The sequence below is a fragment of the Chiloscyllium plagiosum genome, chromosome 18 (genome assembly GCF_004010195.1).
Source record: "Chiloscyllium plagiosum isolate BGI_BamShark_2017 chromosome 18, ASM401019v2, whole genome shotgun sequence".
NCBI lineage: Eukaryota > Metazoa > Chordata > Chondrichthyes > Orectolobiformes > Hemiscylliidae > Chiloscyllium > Chiloscyllium plagiosum.
Window position 1 is genome coordinate 19096404 of NC_057727.1, and position 24356 is coordinate 19120759.

General features: G+C 39.2%; 1 protein-coding gene across 2 annotated transcripts in view; it reads right to left on the minus strand.

Moving 5' to 3' along the window:
* stab1 (stabilin 1) overlaps nucleotides 1–24356 on the minus strand; it is a 273869-nt gene that overhangs the window by 184578 nt on the left and 64935 nt on the right. The window contains exons 11-13 of one of the 2 annotated variants that reach the window (XM_043707873.1): nucleotides 21415–21497; nucleotides 14073–14204; nucleotides 5872–6000 (exon numbers count right to left, since the gene is read on the minus strand). In XM_043707873.1, the coding sequence (XP_043563808.1) occupies nucleotides 5872–6000; nucleotides 14073–14204; nucleotides 21415–21497 (344 nt within the window). Of the gene's footprint in view, nucleotides 1–5871; nucleotides 6001–14072; nucleotides 14205–21414; nucleotides 21498–24356 lie in introns of those variants that run through there. The other variant, XM_043707874.1, reaches the window with a different exon arrangement.

The window sequence follows — 24356 nt, forward strand, 5'->3', positions numbered from 1 at the left end:
TTGCCACTGTTATTGTTTCTGCTAAGACTCTAAATCCAGATATTCACTTGACAAACCACTACTAAATTGTTAATTCACTCTCTCCCTCCTTGCTTCTGGCAGTGTTACTTATGGGTTGCTATGTTGACTAACTCAGTTTCAGCTGTGAATCATGATTCGTTGTATCACTAAACTTGCTATCTAAATATTGAAAGCATTGAGGTCACTATCTTCTGTTCTGGTTACAAACTGCATTTCCTTCCTCTGACTACATATCTCCCCGGCCAATATCTGAAGCTGAAATAGACAAATGACAGCAGTGGTGATTCCTTTGGCCATGAACCAATTCCTGATACTGTACCCTGACCATTCCTAATTATAACTACTGATAACTCCAGTATATACTTCACTGGCACATCCCATCTGCTATTTGAACCATGAGCTGTTAAATACAGTCTTAAAGATGGCATTCGTCTGTTGCTGATGCTCACAGCTGCAAACCTGCACAAACAGCTCATATCTGATATCACACAGAACTCCCCATCCATCTGTCATTCCTGTGCGTACTGATCTATAATGCTATTGGGACGGAATGCCTTTACTTTAATATTCCCAAGCACGTCATTAACAGCTGCCCATGAACTGTTTCTTCATTTCCACTTCCCCGACCTCACCCCAGTTCCAAACTTTCAGCTCAGCACTGTCCCCATGACTTGTCCTACCTGCCTATCTTCTTTTCCACCTATCCCCCCCTGCCCCTGACCTATCACCTTCATCCCCTCCTCCACTCACTTATTGTACTCTATGCTACTTTCTCCACACCCCCACCCTCCTCTAGCTTATCTCTCACCCTTCAGGCTCTCTGCCTTTATTCCTGATGAAGGGTTTTTGCCCAAAACGTTGATTTTACTGCTGCTCGGATGCTGCCTGAATTGCTGTGCTCTTCCAGCACTACTAATCCAGCATCTGCAGTCATTGTTTTTACCTAAATAATCTTTGTGATCTATCTTGACTGTTTGATGTTTATCACATGCTAATTCTGGGATTTAGAAATAAGTTATACATTTACAGTATATTGTGTTACTGTTCTAACTTATGTAGTACTGTTGTTCAAAACTGTGGAATTATGTGGCTTTATTCTATTAGCAAGTCTCTTCTCACCTTCGATTTACTTTAAAGAGCAAACGATTACAGGCTCCCTGAGATTGTAACATAATTTGGTGATCTCAGCTGGCATTGTAGCAAAGTTGGCAGTCTGGTCTGGGATCATAATGTAATTTGGGGCTCTTGTGGGATTTGTAATCCACAGCAAAATACACATGCTGGAACCTGATCTAGTTACGGCTGATTAAGATTGTTAATTTTACGGTACAGAGTGAAAATCAAGCCGGCTTTGCGAATTGCTATGACTTTTCTGGGGAGAACAGATTTATCTCTGAGTGATTTGCAAATGGCGGTCAAAACGAGGCAAGCAACATTAGCTGAAAAGTTGCAGTTAAAATTAAAAGCAAAGGCAAAGTGTATAGTCAATGTGACAACACGGTATCTGGGATTGGAAGGAAATAAGAGTCTAACCCAGGTGGAATGCAGATTGAGTTGGCTAGGATTCAGTTACAGATGAAGTAGCTTGAGACAGAAAGAGAGAAAAATGTTTGAACTTGAACTTCAAGAGTTCAGAAAATCATGAAACAAACTGGATAAAAAGATAGTTTAGGCTATGGGTAGCAAGACAGTCCCCTATTTTGGCTGAAGCGGGAAGTCCCATTTTTAAAAGCAAACTACTGGCGATGCTGGAATCTGAAACCAACAGAGAAAATGCTGGAAAATCTCAGCAGGTCTGGCAGCGTCTGTAAGGAGAGAAAAGAACTGAAGTTTCGAGTCTAACTGACCCTTTGTCAAAGCATCCTTACAGATGCTGCCAGACCTGCGGAGATTTTCCAGCATTTTCTTTTTTGGTTTCAGATTCCAGCATCCACAATAATGTGCTTGTATCCAGTGTTTAACCCACTGCCATCTCTCTCTCCCAGGAATGCCTACCCTGAAGAAGTACTACTCTTCTCTTCAACAGGATTTTCGTTCAGCTTTGACAAAGGGTCAATTAGACGCGAAATCCCATTTTTAAGTTTGATTTAATCAAAAATCTTCCTTTTGTTCATAAATGTATGGAATTGGAGTATAAAGTCATTTTCTCTCATTGGGGTGTTATGGACTGAACATACGCCCTCAAAATTAAGAAGGTAGCCCAGACCCTAACATTTTCTTATTTTGAAAGTAGATGTGAAGTGCATGCTCCATATGTGGTGCGACTGGTCAAACTAAACAATGTTAAGCAAAACACAATTTATTTAAATGCTATAGTCAGACTACAAACAAAAGAAAGAGGAATTTAGAACAACATAACTATTGGAAAACTTAACTGAATAATAGATAAAGTATCTATTACTAATTAACTGTTCCAATATAGTAACATCAATAAACACACCCCTTGGCAAAAAGGCAAATTCAGACACAGATTTTTACATGCAGTTCTCCAATCCAGGAGGAAACTACATTGAGAGATTTCAAAGAAAGTAGAAGCTGGAAATCGTTTAATGAAGCTTCCAACTCTTGAGACCCTAAAAAGCTTCTGATGCTAAAGCTAAACGAAAACTAGAAAGTCTGGTCTGTGAGATCTGGCCACACCCATTCAGGCTGTTTCCATTGTTCCAACCTTTTAAAAAACCTAAAGGCCTCACAGTTGCTTACCCTAGTGGTTCTGGTAGAATGTTCAGTGCCTTTGTCTCACAACCTCTCTTCAAAAAAAAGGACAAAGTAATCTCTTAAAATAACAGCATTGTCATAGGGGAAAGTTGCTAAACAATCAAAGGCCAAAGGATACATGGGCACTTACGCTACAAATTGTCCTGACTGGTGAAGCAAGAACATATAATTTAGTATTTTGAAAAAACAATTCTCAGATAATGAGACAGTTAGAAGTGCAGGTTTGTAATGCTTGTAACCTTTCTAATGAAGCTTAATAGTTAAGTTTAGGATAGAAAAGATGAAACCCAGTGAGACATTTGTTGAATTTACTGGAGACAAGTGAAAAATAATGGGATCACTGGTATAGTTCACTGAGTTCCAGCAAATGTTTGAAAATGTGATGGAAATCATGATTTTGGAAGAATTCAAGAAGAGCATTCCAGTAAGAATTGAGTCCCATTTGGTTGGTCATCAGTTACCTAAAGTCAAAGAGTCAGCGGGTCCAGTTGATGTACATAATATTTCTCACAAACAGCTAAGTGTTGGTTTCTATCTGGCAACATTACAAATGGAGTCGCTGGGGGAATAGCCAAGATTCTGGCTTTAGGTTAAAGGGAAAAGCTGTTTCAAAGCTGTGCTAGAAAGGATAATATAGAGAAGGAAAGTAACGTTATGAAACCAGTATGTTTTCGTTGTCATAAGAAAAGGCATTTAAAAGTAAATTGTTGTAAGTGCAACAGTAAACCAGAGAGAGTGACAGGAATACTTAAGGGGTCTTCAGAAAATGCAGTACCAATAATAGAAATGAATGTTAAACCAGTGGAACTGATGCACATAATAGGAATTTCCACAGGGCACATTGACTCAGAAAATGAAGTTTGGAAGGCATTCCCTACTTCTTACAGTGAGAAGTGATGGCAGTGTCAAGGATTACAACGGGTTTATATTTGAAAAGTAAGTCTCTCCATTTTTGCCCAAGGAAAAGCCTGAGAAGATTTTTATCCTGAGGGACATTGATATGGCTCAAAGCTTAATGCTATCAAACAGTGTTGATGGGAAGTGTGTGTCTTTCCCATTACATAAAGAAAATTTAAATTGTGTCCTGACAAATGAATTGTGTTTGGTTAGAATTCTTCTTAAATTGCATATCATAAACATAGATTTTATATTGGGAAATTATGTAGTAGGCACCATGGTTTTACTGCGACTTGGGAAAGAGTGCCCCAATTCCTAAGTTATGTTTGTGAATAGAAACTCTTTGCCTAATTGTAATTCAGTTAAATAAAGAATCGGCTCAAATAAAAGTACTGATGTGTCCATATCTATAATACGACTGTAAGATATGGGAGCAAAATTAGGCCAAGGCTTGAAACGTTTCTCAACCCCATCCTACTGCCTTCTCCCTGTTAAGTTTGATCCCCTTACTAATCAAGAACCCATCCATCCCTCTTAAATACACTTAATGAATTTGTCTCCACAGCCTTATGCAGCAAGGAGTTTCACAGAGTCACCATTCTTTAGCTGAAGAAATTCCTTCTTATCCCAATTCTAAAGGGTCGTCCCTTCACTCTGAGGTTGTGTGCCCTCAGTCCAAGTCTCTCCTACCGGCAGAAACATCTTCTCCACATCCACCCTATCCAGGCCTCTTAGTATTCTGTAAGGTTATCAAATGTCCTCACATCCTTCCAAACTCCATCAAGTACAGACCCAGAGTCCTCAACCATTCCTCATGTGACAAGCCCTTCATTCCTGGGATTATACCTGTCAATCTCCTCTGGACCCTTTCCAGATTCAACTCACAGTTGAGAGTTTGCTAACCACCTCTTTGAGTATTCACACAACTGAGCTTAGATTTTCTCAGCTTCAAATAACCCTGTCACAGTTCTAACTGAACACCTCTCATCTGGAACTTTCAAATGAAACAACTTATGCAGAGGTAACATATTTCTTAGCAGTTCTAAATGATTTCTCTCCTTCAGGAGAAACTACTTTGCACAATATAACTTCCACCAGAATGTCTGAGAACTAAAACCAAAAGACTTTTGAAGCTGTAGCTTTTCTCCAAAGCAAAAGAAAGAAAATTCAGATCCTTCCACCAGGAAACAGCCTATGGAACTTCATTATTTAATCTGTCCAACAGTAAAAACACATCCAATGAAAATAAACCCCATTACATTCCAGGAAATCTCTCTCTCATATTGGGTTTCAATGAAAAACATGGGTCTAGAAACGTGAACATTTTCCCATTAAATCCCTTCTTACACATAGAGATTAAAACCTACATGTTACTAGTTCAAACTTTAAAATAGATTATATCAAAATATACATAAATCACACACCTTACATCATGCATGTACTGACATTAGTTTAACCTTTTATAGATTTGTAAATATGATATATCTAAGTATGTAAATGAAGGATAGTATAAAGTCTGTAATAAACTATTTGTTAGAAGTTAATGGTAAAAATCAGTTATATTTTGAAAGTCATTTCACGATAACAAAACTTTTTTTTGCTGATGGTAATGGTATGATGAAATACTGTATTTACATCCTTTTTTGTTTTACTGAGCATGCTGCCAGTATGGTTGGTAATATTCATAAAACAGGCACTTCCAAAAGTTGCTCCACTCAACATTCAATTCTGCCCAGTAACTGGGGAAGGACCTATTGCAGGGTTTTCAATAGCTTACTCAGAACAGTCAACAGTGAAGAAAGTCAATAAGTTTGTGAAAAAGACAGAGAGTAAACTATGTTAGAAGTACTAATTTTTTAACTGTATTGCAGTGAAGCAACTGAATTACTCAGGTTCTGTGTAGGAGGCTCAATGAAAAGAAGTCCAGAGCAGTTGACTATCTCTATGCTGTTAGAACCCAGGTAGAAATGGTTCTAGGAGATTGAAGGTAGCTAAGGGTTGGAGTCAGGGATCAGTAAAAAGTTATTTAATTGTGGTGGGTCTCACAAGTCACTTGCTACTATAGATCAAAATAGTAAGTGAGTGATGGATTAAAAAAAACCATTAACAATTTTTGCTGAATGCAACATTAGAATGCAGAACAAAACACAGGCAAGATCTCGCTTGGTGAAGCTGGGTACATGAATTCGTTTATTCAATATACTATTATATATAATATTGAGATGTGAGATTTACCTGTGGATCCCCAAGTTTTTCAACGTTTCCAGATAAAAACCGGTCAATTGTATGAATGATACCATTCGATGCTGCTTTGTTGCCCCTCATGATGTTGTACCTTTTATTTTGAAATATAAGCTGAAAGTACTTTGCACAGAAAAATTAGAAAGTAACGTTAGTAAACAAATTGGTTCCTCAGATTGGAAATCTTGAAGTTCCTAATTGGAGCAATATCTCGAGTTGCTTTGAAAGACTGCAATCCTCTATTGTGTTACTTTTCTGAACAACTGTACAGATATAGACAGAGGAATCTATGTATCAACGACTGAAGGATGTGGGAGCATTGTAACACAAGGCGATGGCACAACAATTTATGTCTTTGAAATAAAATCCTGTAATTTTAATCTAATATTTTAACAGAAGACATCACTAAAATGACTAAAATGTACGACTAAAATAAAAGATCAGAAATGTGAGAGCATGTAACACCATTTGATTAGATTACATTAGATTACATTAGATTACATTACAGTGTGGAAACAGGCCCTTCGGCCCAACAAGTCCACACCGACCCGCCGAAGCGAAACCCACCCATACCCCTACATTTACCCCTTACCTAACACTACGGGCAATTTAGCATGGCCAATTCACCTGACCCTGCACATCTTTTTGGACTGTGGGAGGAAACCGGAGCACCCGGAGGAAACCCACGCAGACACGGGAAGAACGTGCAAACTCCACACAGTCAGTAACAGATAACTTCTAAAGCAATTTCCAACATATTGTCTGTTCTACCCCTGTCCCAGACCAAGCTTCTCCCCTCCTTAGGACACTGACATCCTTTGTTCTGCTATGCCTTAAGGAACGTACTTATGATGTCACCAGAAGCAGCAAGAATTCATGGACAGGCTAATTGAATTGGTAATCATGTCTACTCCATCAAAACCTCAACAAAGATCTTCTGGACAAGGAAGAGAGTCCTACACTTTACTGGATGATGGGTGCTGGCATAATGCCACAGTGAGTCCACCATCAATTATATGCTTTAGATACAGACAACACTTTTGCCATCATTAGAAATATGTATACCCAATCAGAAAGATCTGTCATAGATTTTTTTTGTCACACTTGGCCAGCAATTGTTCAACATTTCTTCACATCTGCAAAACATTGGCACCAAAGGACATTGGGCACGCATGCAGAAAATCTGGTTTCAAAAGCCAAGCTAGACCCCAAAACATGACCTAGATGGCCAACAAGGTGGCATGACACCTCAATACTGGCAGCAGGGAAAGTCATCCAAACAAATGTGTACAATATATATTTTAAAAGCTCACTAAGACTCAGATATATGATGATTTCCTCTGAAAACTACCAAATGTCCTTGCTTTATGTTTCTTGGATGAGCCCATAAAAATTCATCACTTTATATGACATAATGAGGACAAATATTGCTGTTAGGCTGTACTCTTTTTGAAAATTTACTCAATTTATTCAGAAGACCAAGCAGAGGTGAACAGCCAAAGGTGTACAACAAACCGAGCTTTAGCAACCTTTTGAAAATGACCAAGTTAACTGTCAAACTCAAGCACCAATATCTAATGGTATAAAGAGATCAGACGCTGTTACAACTGTTAGTATGCATATTTCCCAAAAAGCAGGTCAACATACTCATAATGCCAAAATTGATATAGGGGCTTGTGTCAACATATTGCCATGACACAAGCAAAAAGTCATGTACTCCAACAAGTGGTTCTGCATGGTGCAAGTTAGAAAAGACTCTCTCATCAATTGTCTGCAGTCGTACCAATCACACTGCAGTGCCAATATGCAAGTCCAGATTGGATTCCCAAAATCTTCTATGTGGTAGATGCCAAACGTCCAGCAGTGGCATATGTACAGATCTCGGTGTCATAACCAGTCATGAGATTCAAACCATACCAATGGTGGGGAGAATAAACAGAGCACAGATTTCCCTCTTCAAAGACAGTGAGAATGAAACATCACCAGCGAGAACAATTGAAATGTGTACTAGACAGAGAGTGCAATACAGAAATCTGATCACAAATACCCGTATACCATAAAGGATTTATAACATATGGAAACAGCCCATCAATTGAGGACATTACTGATCATAGCACCATATTGCAAAAATAAACTGGAGGCCACTTCAGCTCAGTGTATGAGATGTCAAACATGCACAGAGAAACGAAGAAGAAACCCCTGATAACAATGAGTGTGTGGCAATGCTGAACAGTGTAAAGCCAACCAAGTTGTCAGTCAAGAGCACAGAGAAAAGCTCAAACTCCCGCAGGTGGTATATGATCAGAATAAGTAGTCAAGCCTCCAAATTTATATGTAAAATTATATACTATAACAAAGTTTTAATTATTCAGCTTGTTAACTTTTTTTTAAAGTCGTTTATACACAGCTGTTTAATTGTTGAATTAACGATGTGTATGTACAGCTACATACATCTGTTCAGGACTTCTTTTTGGAAAAAGGGGGATGTTGTGTTGTGTCTCACAACAGATATGTGATATACCTTTAAGGGACATGCTCATGATGTCATCACCATATTGTGGCATGTGACCTGATGGTACATAGATTTCAGTTTCTATCTCACTGAACCTGCTTATACCATGACATACATCATGATGATGTTACAGAACATTCAAATAGCTTTATTTGAACACAGTCATGCAAATGCCAATGACTGTAGCATGCATAGTTAAATACTAGGTACTTTAATAAAAAGGTCATTGAATTCTTTTGTACTATTTGATCCACATGTCATTTGTATGTAATGGGAGCTAATACAAGTATGGCATCATAATAGTTGAAGATCATCAGTTATCACGTCATATCACATCAACTTGAGGAAGGCGGAGAGGAGACAGGTGCAAGAGACCCCGGGAGAAGTACCTGTCAGGAACAAGTTGAAGCGTTTGGAAGCAGAGACTGATGACACTGCCAGTTCACAAGGCGGCCAAGTTTGTCGATCAAATGTTGCCGCAGAGGCAGAGCGAAAGAGTCGGACATCACACAGAGCCATGGTAATAGGGGACTCTATCGTGAGAGGAACTGACCGGGGTTTTTGTGGCAGCAGACGGGATTTAAGGATGGTGTGTTGCCTTCCTGGTGCTAGAGTGAAAGACATCGCGGACAGAATGCAGGAAATCCTCAAGGATGAGGGTGAAGAGCCAGAGGTGGTGGTATATGTCGGCACAAATGATGTCGGGAAGAAGAGGAGGAACATACTACAGCGAGGCTTCGGAGAACTAGGAAGAAGGCTGAAAAGCAGGACGTCCAAGGTGGTTATCTCCGGTTTGCTTCCAGTTCCTCGGGCTAGAAACAGGGAGATAATGGACTTGAACGTGTGGTTGGGGAACTGGTGCAGGAAGCAAGGATTTAAGTTCTTTAAGTTCTGGGGTATATTTTGTGGTAAACATAAATTCTACAAGAGAGACGGCTTGCACCTAAATAGGTTAGGGACCAGTATTCTGGCAGGCAGGTTTTCTACTGCAACACCGCTACATTTAAACTAAGTAGCGGGGGGGAGGGGACAAGCTGGATGTTTAAAAAGGAAATTAAAGGGAAAGTTAGAACAAGAGAAGTCAAGAAAGACAACTGTATTAATGAGGCAGAAAACTCGGAAAGGCATCATGCTGTAAGGTTGAGTGAAATAAGGGTTGATGGGAAGGGTGAGAGCAGTAACAAATTAAAAATACTAAAAATGAATGCACGAAGCATTAGACATAAGATGGATGAGCTTGAGGCTCTTTTGGAAATTGGCAGATACGATATTGTGGGGATAACTGAGACGTGGCTTCAAGTGGACAGGGCCTGGGAAATGAATATTCAAGGATACACGTGCTACCGTAAGGACAGACTGATGGGCAGAAGGGGTGGGGGGGCCATGTTGGTAAGGGACGATATCCACTCCCTTGCGCAGGGGGGACCTAGAATCATGTGATTGCTCAAACATGGTTGTTATGGGCCTTCTGTGATCAGGACTCAATCCAAATGCACTAAATGATATTCATTGATGCGTGCTGCAAGTCTTGAATGTTTTAGAGAATAATTGAACATTGAATTCTTTCTGACAGAGTTTTGAGTTAGTAATCATTTCAAGTGCATGCTGCTAACTCAGCACTTCATGAAAGCGAAAAAAAATTCCCGAAGAACATTATCTTGAATATACACTTCGAGGTCCTATTTTTTGAAGTTCCTGTTGAGCTTCTCAGGTTTGTAACAAAATAGTTTAGCTCAGTAAATTAATTATTTTTAAACTAGTCACATCTCTGTTTACGTGCAATTTTAATAACAACTTTAAATCATCTGGGCTCGTAAATAATTTGGAAAACTTTGATGCAATGGCAAAAAGTGTTTGTTTTAAATATAAACTTGTCAAAGGTAAAGGCAACAAAGCTAACACTATCAGGTCAAATATAAATGAAAAACACAGCTAGTCATCTCAGCTTGAGGTCTCATCATTCAAAAATCTTGTAATCCTCAGTTTTGTCAAATACATACTATTTTGCAAAAATACAAAGGATATCGGCACTGAAGTGATCCACAACACTGACATTTTGGTTCATAATAATAATTAAATTGAGCTTTCAAAAGTCTTGACATAGGTATGGTATTTTAATTAAAACAAAGAACTATGGATGTTGGAAATCAGAAACTAAAACAGAAATTGCTGGAGAACCTCAGCAGGTCTGGCAGCAGCAATAGAGAGAAAAAAACAGAGTTAGTTTTGAGTCCAGCGACCCTTCTTCAGAACTAATAGCAGCTAGGAAAAGGCAGTATTTATGCTGAGGGTGGTGGGTAAAAACGACCCCAAGCTTCCAGTTGCCTGTTACTTCAATACACTACTGTGCTCCCTGGCCAACATTTCTTTGGGTTTTGCTGCAGTGTTTCAGTGAAGCTCAATGCAAGTTGGAAGAACAGCATCTACAGTTCCATTTTGGGGACTCTTCAGCCTTCAGAACTCAAGATCAAGTTAATTAATTTTTGAACCAGAACACTGCCTTTCATGTCCTTTACCCACCCTCACACCCCTGTCATGACATGGGTGGCTTTCAGCTCAGCTAACTCATTTTCATCCACTTATGATCCCCATTATCAGCTTTTCTTCTTCTCTGGCATTCTATTGCATTCACTTCATCTGCCTAACTTTCCTTCTCTCCTCTCACTCCTTTTCCCCAGCACCCCTGACATCAGCATTTTTTTCTAGCTACTATCAAATCTGAAGGAGGTCACTGAACTTGAAATGTTCACTCTGCTGCCAGACCTGCTGAGTTTCTCCAGTAATTACCATTTATGGTCTTTAAAAGAACAGTGTCCACGTTAAGTGTGCAAAGTTAAAGATCACACAACACCAAATTATAGTCCAACAAGTTTATTTGGAAGCACAAGCTTTCAGACCGCTGCTCCTTCATCAGGCCTGAAAGCTCCGAAAGCTAGTATGTTCACATAAATGTGTTGAACTGTAACCTTGGTGTTGTATGATTTTTAACTTGGTCCATTCCAGTCCACATCATAACTTTAGGTGTCACATTAAAGCATTTCCAGTGCAGATCCAGCAGAACATTGAGAAATAACATTTTCCTTTGTCTGTCCCAACAACACGCATTAAAGCCAACCTCAGAAAAAAAAGAGACAGTTGTGCATAGTTGTTACTTTCTAGTCCTTGAGGCCTATCCAGATGAAATTGCCAAATTAATATCAAATGAGGAACAGTTGGGTATTCTAGACCCATGCCTACTCTAAAATGGATGAAAGTTCACTACATTTATTTCGCTTAGGGCACTTGCATTTGACACAGAAGGAAGACTTTCATCCAATCTTTCTTGACTGGATTCAAATGCAGATCCAAAAAGTGTAAAAATCCAGTCCACTTCAAATTCCGTCTGTAAATTAATGGGTTATTCAAAATTTCACTGGTAAAATGAGTGTATATGTCACAAACTAACACCTGTTACCACAGTCTTGTGACCAATATGCATGTTAATTCTGAAGAAAGCTGGAGGTGTTGTAATTGCAGGTTTTTAATATGATGAGATTTGTGTCCCCAGCATTGACCTTAAGGGGACGAAATGAGGAAAAATCGTTCAAGCCGGGTGTCATATGGGAATGAGCAGCCACCCAATGTAACAATTCAGGGGTCCCAAAAATCTATAACTTTGTGTTTAATTGACATTTCCACATCAAGTTTCAACTTGTTGGTCTGTTGAGGAAGAAAATCAGCTGGTGAAACAAGGACATACAATTCCCATTGAGGGAGTGCAGCATAGGTTCACGAGGTCAATTCCTGGAATGGCAGGATTACCTTACACTGAAAGACTGAAGCGACTGGGCTTGTATACCCTTGCGTTTCGAAGATTGAGAGGGGATCTGATTGAGACGTATAAGATTATGAAAGAATTGGACACTGTAGGAAACATATTTCCACTGATGGGTGAGTGCCGAACCAGAGGACACAGCTTAAAAATACGGGGTAGACCATTTAGGACAGAGCTCAGGAGAAACGTCTTCACCCAGAGAGTGGTGGCTGTGTGGAATGCTCTGCCCCACTGGGCAGTGGAGGCCCACTCTCTGGATTCATTTAAGAAGGAGTTGGATAGAGCTCTCAAAGATAGTGGAATCAAGGGTTATGGAGATAAGGCAGGAACAGGATACTGATTAGGAATGATCAGCCATGATTATATTGAATGGCGGTGCAGGCTCGAAGGGCTGAATGGCCTACTCCTGCGTCTATTGTCTATTGTCTAACTTTCAGTGCCCAACAAATAGCTCCTCATGTATGAGCCAACACAGTGAGACTTGGCATATTTCTCAAAAATCGCTAATTTGGCATATTATTTAATCACAGTCTATCACCCTCTCACCTGAGGAAATTGTTGAAAATGCATTAAGCAGTATGGTGTACCAAGAAATACCATCTCTTAAATTTCATTATTGGAGTTCAGCTAGTAGCTAGATAATGTTAAGTTTAATAATAGCAATGGAAATGTTATGGTCCTTTATCTTTAATCCACAATATTTTCACAAGGCTGAGAGAAAGCAAAATAATTTGACCCTGGAGGAGCTGAACCTGGTTGAAGGGTCAATAACAAGGGGACATGATTTTAAGGTGAAGGGGAGGAGGCTTAGGGGAAAAGCTTTTGTACCCAGAGGATGTGGTGGGAGTGTAGTAGAGGCGAGAAACCTCACAACCTTTAAAATGTATATTTATGAGCTCTTGAAATGTCATAACACGTGCTGGTAAGTATAGTTGGGTCAATGGGCCAAAGGTCCTCTTCTGTACTGTGTGAGTCTCTGCCTATGACTATGAGGATGGGAGGGTATGGAGGAAAAGAAATTAAAAAAAAACAAATTCTTCTCATAGCTTAACCTGATCTCATCAGATAGGGAACTAGAAATTCTACAAATGATGTTATATGTTCTCTTGTTTCTGATCTTACTATAGATGAAAAATCTCAAAAGGTTCTTCTCAAGGGCATTCATCAAAGACATCCAGGAGCAAAAACCCACAAAGCATAGAATACAACCAGATGCAAGTACTTCCTATCAAACAGATGCAGTGCAATCTGGAAATACTTACATGGTTTGAAAAGTTGTGGAGCCATTTGAAACTTTATTTAAATCTCTTCCAATTTATGCTACCTACACACTTTTCACTTCAAATATCAATGATGAGTTCACCTTTTGTAAAATATTCCAAATAATTGATTCAGCAATCCATACATGCAATCTGCTACAAAAAATGCATCCTAATCAATAATCAAAGATACATCAATAAATTAAACACGATATTTATCATTCCTACCTAAATGCAGCTCAGAGGACAACACTTAAATGCTTTTTCTGATGTGTTTTATATTTCTTGGGATATAGTTTTCATTCATTGTAAATTATCACTATATTGTCTGTTTAGTCTTAATAGCTTCATGTCTGAATAATAAGAGAGAAGCCAGGCTGCTGTCATTGTCACCTCTGCAGCTGAGCAGAAAGTTGCCACAGACTGCCAGAGGTGATTGTTTCTTCATTTAGTGTCTCCTCATTCTGTAAAGGTTGAGCAACTCCCACCTTTCCATTGGAAGAGAATTAAATATATATTTCTAATCTAACTGTGAAATATTTAATCTTTGAAAATAATCGGCAACATGTACAATATTCAAAATGAAACACCATACTATAAAAGACCCTACCTTTCTTGTCTGGGTCACTTCAACCGTATCACCAGTCAATGTTTCAAAGGTTGTAATATTTTTAAAGTCCTCAAGTAGTAAAACACCAGGTACAATGTGCTGCTTGCATGAAAACTTCTTGGTATCAATTACCTTTGTTGAAATACAACATGGATAGAAAATGAAAAGAGTATCAAAGGAAATCGGTATCAAGTTTAATGCTTGGAAAGATCAATGATATAACTTGATATATTTATTACATTTTTGAGTTGTGGTTGATTTAAAATGAGTTTGTAACATCTGAGGCTATTTTTCCAATATTGGTCTCACTATTTGTACAAAACTGGATTGAAGATAATTGACAGTTGGCTATATAAACTGGCTTTTTCACTGAATAAAGTCCAAGAAAATGCTTTGTTACATTTTCCTAAGTAAAACATTTGAAGGAATGTAACACAGCATTTTGGATGGAAGTTAAAATCATAAAATTCAAAAAGGAAGACTGCAAAAATGGAAAGGAAAATTTATTTATTACATTTAATTAAATTGAATTAATAGTACAGTAATTATATACAATTTGGGTAGATTTGTTAGGAAAGGTCAGCATTTGTTCCAGTATTATAATATATGGTATAAATTACCTCTCAAAAGTTGTCCAGCAGGATACCTGAAATTTCCTAGTGTACAATTTCCAAAGGTAAAAGCCTATCAGAAAACATATTTCAATTTTTCTTCTATAGCTATGCTTAAAACAGAGCATCTAGCTTTTCATATGAAAATAATTTAATATTGAACAGAATAAATAGTCCTTGAAATACTATTCATCGGAATGTCCCTCTTGGAAAAAATGCAAATATGTATCTGCACCCCCAGGACAATTTTTTGTGTTAAAAATTAATAACTGCACATTATCAGGAATGAGTGACAAATGGTGTCAAATTGAAAGCCTGCCGTGCACAATACCGCAGATTTAGGTTTATTTGCAAACTCCTAGATGTGATTCTCTCGAGAACACTTTGCTTGAATCTGACAAAGCTGATTACCATCAAAAGCAGAAACAATACAGCACTGGACCGATCAAGACTGAGCCAACACGTGATTACTTTCTTAATGAAAAACCTTTTTCCTTTATGCGGTATTTATCCCTCTATTCTCTGTCTATGGATTTATCAGTCAAAATGCCTTTGCAACTGCTATCTGCCTTCACTACCTCCATTCCAGGCACTTTCCACTGTGTGAAAAATTTGCCTATCACATCTCCTCTAAACTTACTCCCTTTTACCTTAAATCTATATCCCCTAGTAATTGACATTTCTAACCTGGGAAAAAGACTCCAACTATCCATTCTCTCCATGCCTCTCATAATTTTGTAAACTTCTATCAGGACACCCCTTGGGCGTTCAAGTGAAAACAAACCAAGTTTGTCCAATCTCCCCTCATAGCTAATACCCTCCAAACCAGGCAACATCCTAGTAAACAGTTTTCATACACTCTCCAAAGCCTCCACATCCTTCTGGTAGTGACTAGAACTGTACATAATATTCCAAATGTGGCCTAAATAAAGTTCTACAGAAGAGCATGACTTCCCAATTTTTAAACTCTATGCCCGGTCGAAGAAGGCAAGCATGCCATATGCATTCTTGATCACCTTATCCACTTGTGTTGCCACTTTCAGGAAACTGTGGACCTATAAGCCTAGTTCCCTCTGTATGTTAATGCTATTAACGGTTCTGCCATTTACTGTATACTTCACTCCTGCATTAGATCTCCCAAAATACATTACCTCGCATTAAACTCCACCTGTCATTTCTCCGTCCACATTTCCGGCCTATCTGTATCCTGCTGTATCCTCTGGCAATCCTCCTCACTATCCACATCTTTGCCAATCTTTATGCTGTTGGCAAACTTAGTAAGCAGGCTGTGTATATTTTCCTCCAAATATATATATTATAAACAACAGGCGACCCAGCACTGATCCCTGCAGAATAACACTGGTCCCAGGCAGAAAAGCACTGTCCCATCACTACTCTGTCTTCTATGACCCAGCCAGTTCTGTATCCATCTTAGCAGCTTATTATAGATCTCCTGTGACTTCACCCTTTGTATCAGCCCATCATAGGGACCTTGTCAAAAGCCTTGCTAAAGTTCATGTAGACAACCTACTATGATCAATTATCTTTATCACTTCCTCAAAAAGCTCAACCAAGTTTGTGAGACATGACTTTCCCTGCTCAAAACCATGCTGTTTATCGCTAACAAGTCCAGTTTGTTCCAAATGTGTATGAATTCCATTCTGAAGAATCTTCTCCAATAATTTCCCTCTACCGACATAAGGCTTACTGGCCTGTAATTTCCTGGATTATCCTTGTTCCCCTTCTTAAACAAAGCAATAACATTGGCTATTCTCCAATCCTCTGTAACTAAAGAGGAAACAAAGATTTTGTACAAGGCTCCAGCAATTTCCTCACCTGCCTCCCTCAGCATTCTGCGTTAGATCCAGTCAGCTCCTGGGGACTTGTCTGGCTTAATGCTTTTTAAAATATCCAACATCACCTTTTTTACTTTTGCATAGCCCAGAATATCACCTTACCGCTCACCATCCACTATGTCCTTCTCCTTTGCGAATACCGATGCAAAGTATTTGTTAGAGACTTCACCCACTTCCTCTAGCTCCACACATAAATTCTCCTTTGTCCTTGAATGGACTTACTCTTTCCCTAGCTACACCCTTGCTCCTGATATATGGATGAAATGCCTTGGGGTTTTCCTTAATCCTGTTTGTCAAAGACATTTTAGGGCCCCTTTTAGCCTTCTTAATCCCTTGTTTGAATTCTTTTCTGCAATATTTGTATTCTTCAAGGGCTCTGTCTGTCTTCAGTTTCCTAAACCTTTCATATGTCTCAATTTATTTTGTCATCCAGGTTTCCTGAATTTTGCCATCATTATCTTTCATTTTTATAGGAACATACTGGTCCTGAATGTTAACCATACTGGCCTTTAGAAGTTCCCACATGCCACATATGGATTTACCCTCAAACAGCTGCCATAGTCTACATTCCCTAGTTCATGCCTTAAATTGTGCTTTCACTACTCTTATCCTTATTCATAAGTAACTTAAAACTTACAGAATTATGGTCAATGTTCCTGAAATACTCTTCCAGTGAAACTTCGATCACCAAGCTGGGCCTATTCCCCATTACCAGGTCTAGTGTGGTCCCTTCCTTAGTTGGGCTATTTATGTATTCGAAAAACCATCCTGCACATAGCTAATAAATTCTCCTCCATCCAAGGGAGTCCCAGTCAATGTAGGGCAAGTTAAAATCAAAGTTTTCCATAATCTGTTCATATGTGTGTTCCACTATCTCTTGCTGGCTGTTAGGCCTGTAGTGCAATCCCATCAAAGTGACTGCACCCTTCCTATTTCTGAGTTTTACCCACATGGTCTGGCCGGATGAGGCTTTCAAGGTGTCCTCCCTCAGGACAGCTGATGTTAATAGTTGGTTGGTTGAAAGAAACTCCAGAGAGTGACAATATCAAGATTACTGAGACATGAGAGAAAGTGGGTTCACAGAAGAGTGACTTGCTGATGATAACCAAGTTCATAAATTTCAAAAGTGAAAGCTGTTGCTGGAAATTGCCCCCAAACTACCCTGTGTGAATAACAAACAACATAATGTAAAACCATGTAGCTAGTGTTACAATTCCAGAGGGGGTGATGTTACTGTTTGTGTTCCTGGAAGACACATCTTTGTTGTGTTTATTATTTAAAGTGAAATTTATCTTTTTACATGTCAAATCATTTCACTGTTAGCTTCTGTTAACTTGTGTTTGCTCTGATTCATGTTAAAATACAATTTACAAAAAGTGAATTTGGTAGTAATTTGGTAATACAAAACTTGAGTATTGTTGAAATATACTTTTTTATTTTTATTTTTAATCTTACATTCAGTAGGACATTCACAAGAATCCAGTGTAAAAGGGAACAATATTTTATACTGTATGAGAAGAGAGTGCTAATTGGTTGAAGCATTGCCATGGAGAATGCACAAGTTAGACGATCACTGACAGTTAACTTTGCCTAAATTTAAATGAGACAGGTTGATGCTGATTCGTCAAGGCCTTGTCTTGAGGAATGAACGAAAGAATGGCTGGCACCTATTTTGTTAAGTTGAAACTGGTACAGTATGAACTAGTCAAATGATTGAGCAATTTTCTTCAATTAATCTTGAGAAAACTTTCCATCTACATAATGAAGGATTCCTTCACATTTGCAAGGTCCATACAGGATTTGCAGCTTGACAGCATGCCAAGTCCATGTGTTCATTTGACATTGACATACTGTTCGCCAATGTATCATTCAAGAAAGCTACAAGTATTTGCATTGCAAAACCATATTATACTATCTAACCCTGCTATTTAGAGTCATAGAGTCATAGAGATGTACAGCATGGAAACAGACCCTTTGGTCCAACCTGTCCATGCCGACCAGATATCCCAACCCAATGTAGTCCCTCCTGCCAGCACCCGGCCCATATCCCTCCAAACCCTTGGTGTGAATCAGTATTTGCTGAGCTTATGAATTCAGCAACTTATGCAGTTGAGTTCAGTTTTAACAAAACCACCTATGTACAAATAGATGGTGTCTCCACGGGACAACTTCTAAGCACAGCGCTCGCAAATATCTTTGATATGTTCAATGAGCAACGGCTCTTCAGTGGAATAGCACCTAAACTCCTACACCTCGCACATGCCCAAAATATAGGTGATCTATTGCTATAGATTAAACTACGGCTGTATGGAATAGGTTCATGTGCTTAAATGCACCTTCGAAATTGAGCAGTCAAATGAGCAGTCACTTTTTTGTGTTTGTTGTAAAATATACTAGTGACTCTCTACTATTATCTGCTATAAGCCTGCCTTATTGCTCAATGCAGGCATTGGGATTTCTATAGTTGCATACACTGTAAGATTTGCTTTATCAGCAATCTTATAAAGAGCCTGAGCTATTTGCAAATAATGCAAATTTGAAGCTGAAATAGAGCACATCAGAGCCATTCTGGGGCATAATGGCAAACTTGATCAGATTATTCCTCGCTATATATGTACAAACTCCTGAACAGACCAAAGCACATCACAATCAGTCCTGATAAATACCCAGTCAACTTGAAATTACCCTGCTAAGGTAAGGCATCTCAAAAATATCAGCAACAAGTAAAGGTAGCTGTTTCATGCTGCTACTATGAAATTGCAATAACAATGGTATTTGCCACTAACAGGATGCTGCCATTATGCCAAAAGTCAGTTCTGTCTATCACACAAATGAATGGTATATGAAGCTCAATGTCAATGTGATGGTAGATATGTGTGTTGAACATCCTAAAGGCTGACAGATCATATCAAACATCTCTCTTTGGCTGTTCAGAACATGCAAGGTATTGATTACACCCAACCAGCTAGCATTTGCAAAACTCAAAACAGTGTCCAAAATTAGATGTGATTCTCTGCAGTTGTCAGCACTTGCGAAATAATCCCAATTGAGCTGAAAATTACAGAATTTAAGATTATCGGTCATGGTATGGAATTGTTAGATACAGTGGAAACAACATATTTTAGTGCCCATGACCCTGTTCTTTGCAGACAGAAAGTGTCTGTTTCAATTCAACACAATTGGTGACTGGCATTCTCATTCATTTCTTAAGGTGATGCCTTGATCAATCAGAGTCAACCTGCCTGATTTAAATTTAAACACAGCTTGGCAGTTAAATGTGAATAATCATCTAGCTCATGCATTCTTCATGGCAATATCTCTACCAAAGTTCAATTGCCAACCATTCAGCATTTTCTTCTCATACAGCATAACATGTTGTTCCTCTTTACACAGGTATTCTTGTGAATGTCTTGTCGAGCGCAAGATTAAAAAAAACTTTAACAAAATGTGTCTTTTTGAGTAATACTTACATTGATAATTTCTTTATTTGGTGTTATTTGATAAATTTGGTTATTTTGATAGTTTTCCAATGAAGAATATTACAAAATGTTGTTTCTATGAGTTATTAAACCCTTGGAAAAGGACATTAATTCCGAATAATCTCAACAAAGGAATAAGTCAGAAGATTTTTTTTTCATATAGAGTGCAACTGGGGCGAGGAATACTTTTGATTCAGAATCTGCAACATCATTGAAATGTAATGTGAAACACATTTGAAAAGGCAAGCAAATAGGGAAGAAGATAAACTGTTCAGACCAAATAGCTCCAACTGAAAATATAGTTCTTCAGCTTAAACCACATACAGGTAGTGCTTCTATAACACAATAAGCAGAACCACTGTATCCACCGGTTCGGTTGCCATGGTTTCAGTTATCCGCGTTTTACCGCAGCCTGTAAATATTACATGGAACATTCCAGAAATAATTCCGGGGCTACCGGGGAGGTAAATTTCCCATTTAAATATAGGGTTCGCTACTATCTGCGGTTTCAGGCACCCACGGTAGGTCTTTGAATGTATCACCTGCGATATTGGGGGGGGACACCTGTGACCCCATGCCATATAAAGATCGTGACACAGATTATAAGCATGAAATAAAACAGTCTTTGTTAATTAGAAGTCCATTTTCCTTATCTTTTTTTCTCTACCTTCTCCCTGTCCTATGTGCTAAGTGCTGAAAGTGTGTTGCTGGAAAAGCACAGCAGGTCAGGCAGCATCCAGGGAACAGGAGAATCGACGTTTCGGGCATAAGCCCTTCTTCCTATGTGCTAAGTGGCCATACAACAGAAGTAGGGTGGAGAGTGTAGTGCTGGAAAAGCACAGCAGGTCAGGCAGCATCTGAGGAGCAGGAGAATTGACATTTTGGGCAAAAGCCCTTCATCCATTCCTGATGAAGGGTTTTTGCCTGGAACATCGATTCTCCTGCTCCTTGAATGCTGCCTGACCTGACCTGCTGTGCCTTTCTGGCACCACACTCTCGACTCTCATCTCTACCATCTGCAGTCGTCACTTTCGCCTAAACAACAGAAGTAACACGCTGTATTGGTGACACCTGACCCTGTCTGACGCAAATAAGTTTCAACATTCCTGAGTTCTTAATCTTGGTAATCCCTAGTTTGTAACATTATTTTTCAGGATTCTGTCACAGTACATTGAATCCCAAGCTTCTTACAATTCCCAAAGTCTCTAATGAGTAATATGCAATGCATAAGAACATTCTGTCATCCATGAGCTCATAGATCATTTGATAAAGAAGAATCTGGACTTCTGTAGTTTTCCATTCAAAATTATGAATTGGATTTTTCAGAGTAATCTGTTTTATATGTGAATAGGAGTATATTTTCAACTTGTCTTATCCATGATCTAAGGAAACTTACCTGGTTGTTTTTTAGTTTCTTAACTAGAGGAAGAAAGACTGTAAACGGTCCCATGTTACTCAATGTTGATGTACATCCATTTTCTGAAAACATTAGAAGAAACTTCAGGCAAAACATATTTAAGCATCTCTTTTACAACAAAACAAATCTGCTACCGATGAGAATTCGAAACAGGACATTACTACAAAATTACTTATGAAGCAATAAAAGCGCAGATTTTGCTGTCAAAATCATGATGAGGCATAAGGAAATCCAAAGGTCATGTTTCAGTTGCAATGTTGCTAACTTTGTGAAAATACCATCTTGTTGCTGTCTCACTATTGGGAGAAAGTGAGGACTGCAGATGCTGGAGATCAGAGTCAAAAAGTGTGGTGGCTGGAAAAGCACAGTCGGTCTGGCAGCATCCGAGAAGCAGGAGAGTCGACATTTTTAACATAACCTCACCTTCCCCCAACATTCCTGATGAAGAGCTTATGCTCGAAACGTCGACGCTCCTGCTCCTTGGATGCTGCCTGATTGGCTGTGCTTTTCCAGCGCCACACTTTTTGACAGCTGTCTCACTACTGACATGCTTTGAATGATATGAAAATACTGTATTTGTATGTTGATATAAACTAAACTTACTGCAAAACGTTGTCATTTCAAGCTTAAATATGCTTTTAGTGATGTTAAGTGTGAATTTGCTGCCATTCAGCAGTGAAAATTAACTCGAGAGTGTGTTGCTGGAAAAACACAGCAGGTCAGGCAGCATCCGAGGAACAGGAGAGTTGACGTTTCCTGATTAAGAGCTTTTGCCCGAAACATCAACTCTCCTGTTCCTCGGATGCTGCCTGACCTGCTGTGCTTTTCCAGCACCACACTCTCGACTCTAATCTCCAGCATCTGCAGTCTTCACTTTCGTCTAATGAAAACCAATTATTTAATTAATTAAATCTGAAGTTTCATTTCTTCAGGAACTGATTGCTGTTGGAGATTTTAAAAGTGGAGAACACAAAATAATTTTAATTTTACTTTTAAATTTGCTTCTTGACTATATTTCTTAATCTGACCACTTCTTTCTTTCTGTCGTAGATTTGACATTGAATTTTCCTGCTCTCATATACACTTCTGTCTCTGTCCTTGTGCTGTTAATTCACAATCGTTCAATCTGATTGGTTCAGAAGATACACAGTAACTTGTTCTGTTCCTTCAGGTATCAGGTTTCCCTTGCTGCAATGTTGTCAACATGCACTTTCAACAATGTGCCACGTAAGAAATGCAAAAATATAAACACGCAAGGTCATGTCTAATTAAACACAGATGTCAGTAGATGCTCTGTTACAGCATAACCTGACCCACTGACTGGATTCACACTCAGACAAAATGTTGGATGGAAGCAAGACAGATTACAATTTGTGTGGACCCAAGGTCGACCTTGTCATAACTTCTCAAAACTACCTCGTTAAAATATTTTGGACAAGCTCCAGATTTCAAGAAGCCATCTGATTGGGACTTAACCAATCGGGTATTAATATAAGTGTGTTGTTGCAGCATTTAAAGCAATTGTAGTAGTTTAAAGAAGGGATATCTACAAAATGGCTTTAGAACAAAGCACCGTGTTTAGTTTAAAATCTGTGTCTGGTTGGTCTGTGGCTGGCCGAAGAGTCCGTAGGTTTCTTGAATGCAGCTATGAAATGCTGGAGAAAGCAAGATGAGTCTGTTTGGCGGTGGATCCAAGCAGATAGCTTAGGAGCTATGGAAAAAGGTGGACAGCAAGTTCCTGCTAATTCAATGACCTCAGAGACCAAGCTTAAAAGGGCTTAACAAATCTGGCAAAAGAATGCCTAAATATTTTCCGAGAATCCACTGAACTAATAATTCTTTCTCCAAAAAACTCCAATTGAATTGAAAATCATGAAATGGAGCTGCCCTGATTTCATTGAGAACATTAGGTCTGCTTCCTGCCGTATCATGTTTATGTGGGACAGGCACTCAGTTTTTACAGCACGGTAGGAATATGGACAAGGGATGGCACTGGTTCTAGAACACAACATTGCCTGCATGTGTTCGAAAAGACACAAGGTGAAGTTGCAGCACAAGGCATGTAGCCATTGTATTATGTAACTACAACAAAATGAAATTATTTTCAGACCTAGAAAGCCTCTTAAATAAAAGCAGCCTGCTGTCACACATAATTCACAACTGACTTCATACTTTGGAGGAACACAGGATTGTATTTTCACAAATAAACATCAAAAGGAAGCACAGTGCTAGGAAGCATCAGAACACCTCAGTAATGGCTTAATATTAATATATTAACATTATTTTTCATGCAGATGTCCTGTCTGTCAAGGTTGAGAGTAGCTTTTGTTTAGATTTAGATTCCCTACAGTGTGGAAACAAGCCCTTTGGCCCAACCAGCCCACATCGACCCTCCGAAGAGTAACCCACCCAGACCCATTTTCCCTCTGACTTATGCACCTAACGAGGCAAAACAATGACTGCAGATGCTGGAAACCAGATTCTGGGTTAGTGGTGCTGGAAGAGCACAGCAGGTCAGGCAGCATCCAAGGAGCAGCGAAATCGACGTTTCGGGCAAAAGCCCTTCATCAAGAATAAAGGCAGAGAGCCTGAAGCATGGAGAGATAAGCTAGAGGAGGGTGGGGGTGGGGAGAAAGTAGCATAGAGTACAATAGGTGAGTGGGGGAGGGGATGAAGGTGATAGGTCAGGGAGGAGAGGGTGGAGTAGATAGGTGGAAAAGGAGATAGGCAGGTAGGACAAGTCCGGACAAGTCATGGGGACAGTGCTGAGCTGGAAGTTTGGAACTAGGGTGAGGTGGGGGAAGGGGAAATGAGGAAACTGTTGAAGTCCACATTGATGCCCTGGGGTTGAAGTGTTCCAAGGCGTCGATTTCGCTGCTCCTTGGATGCTGCCTGAACTGCTGTGCTCTTCCAGCACCACT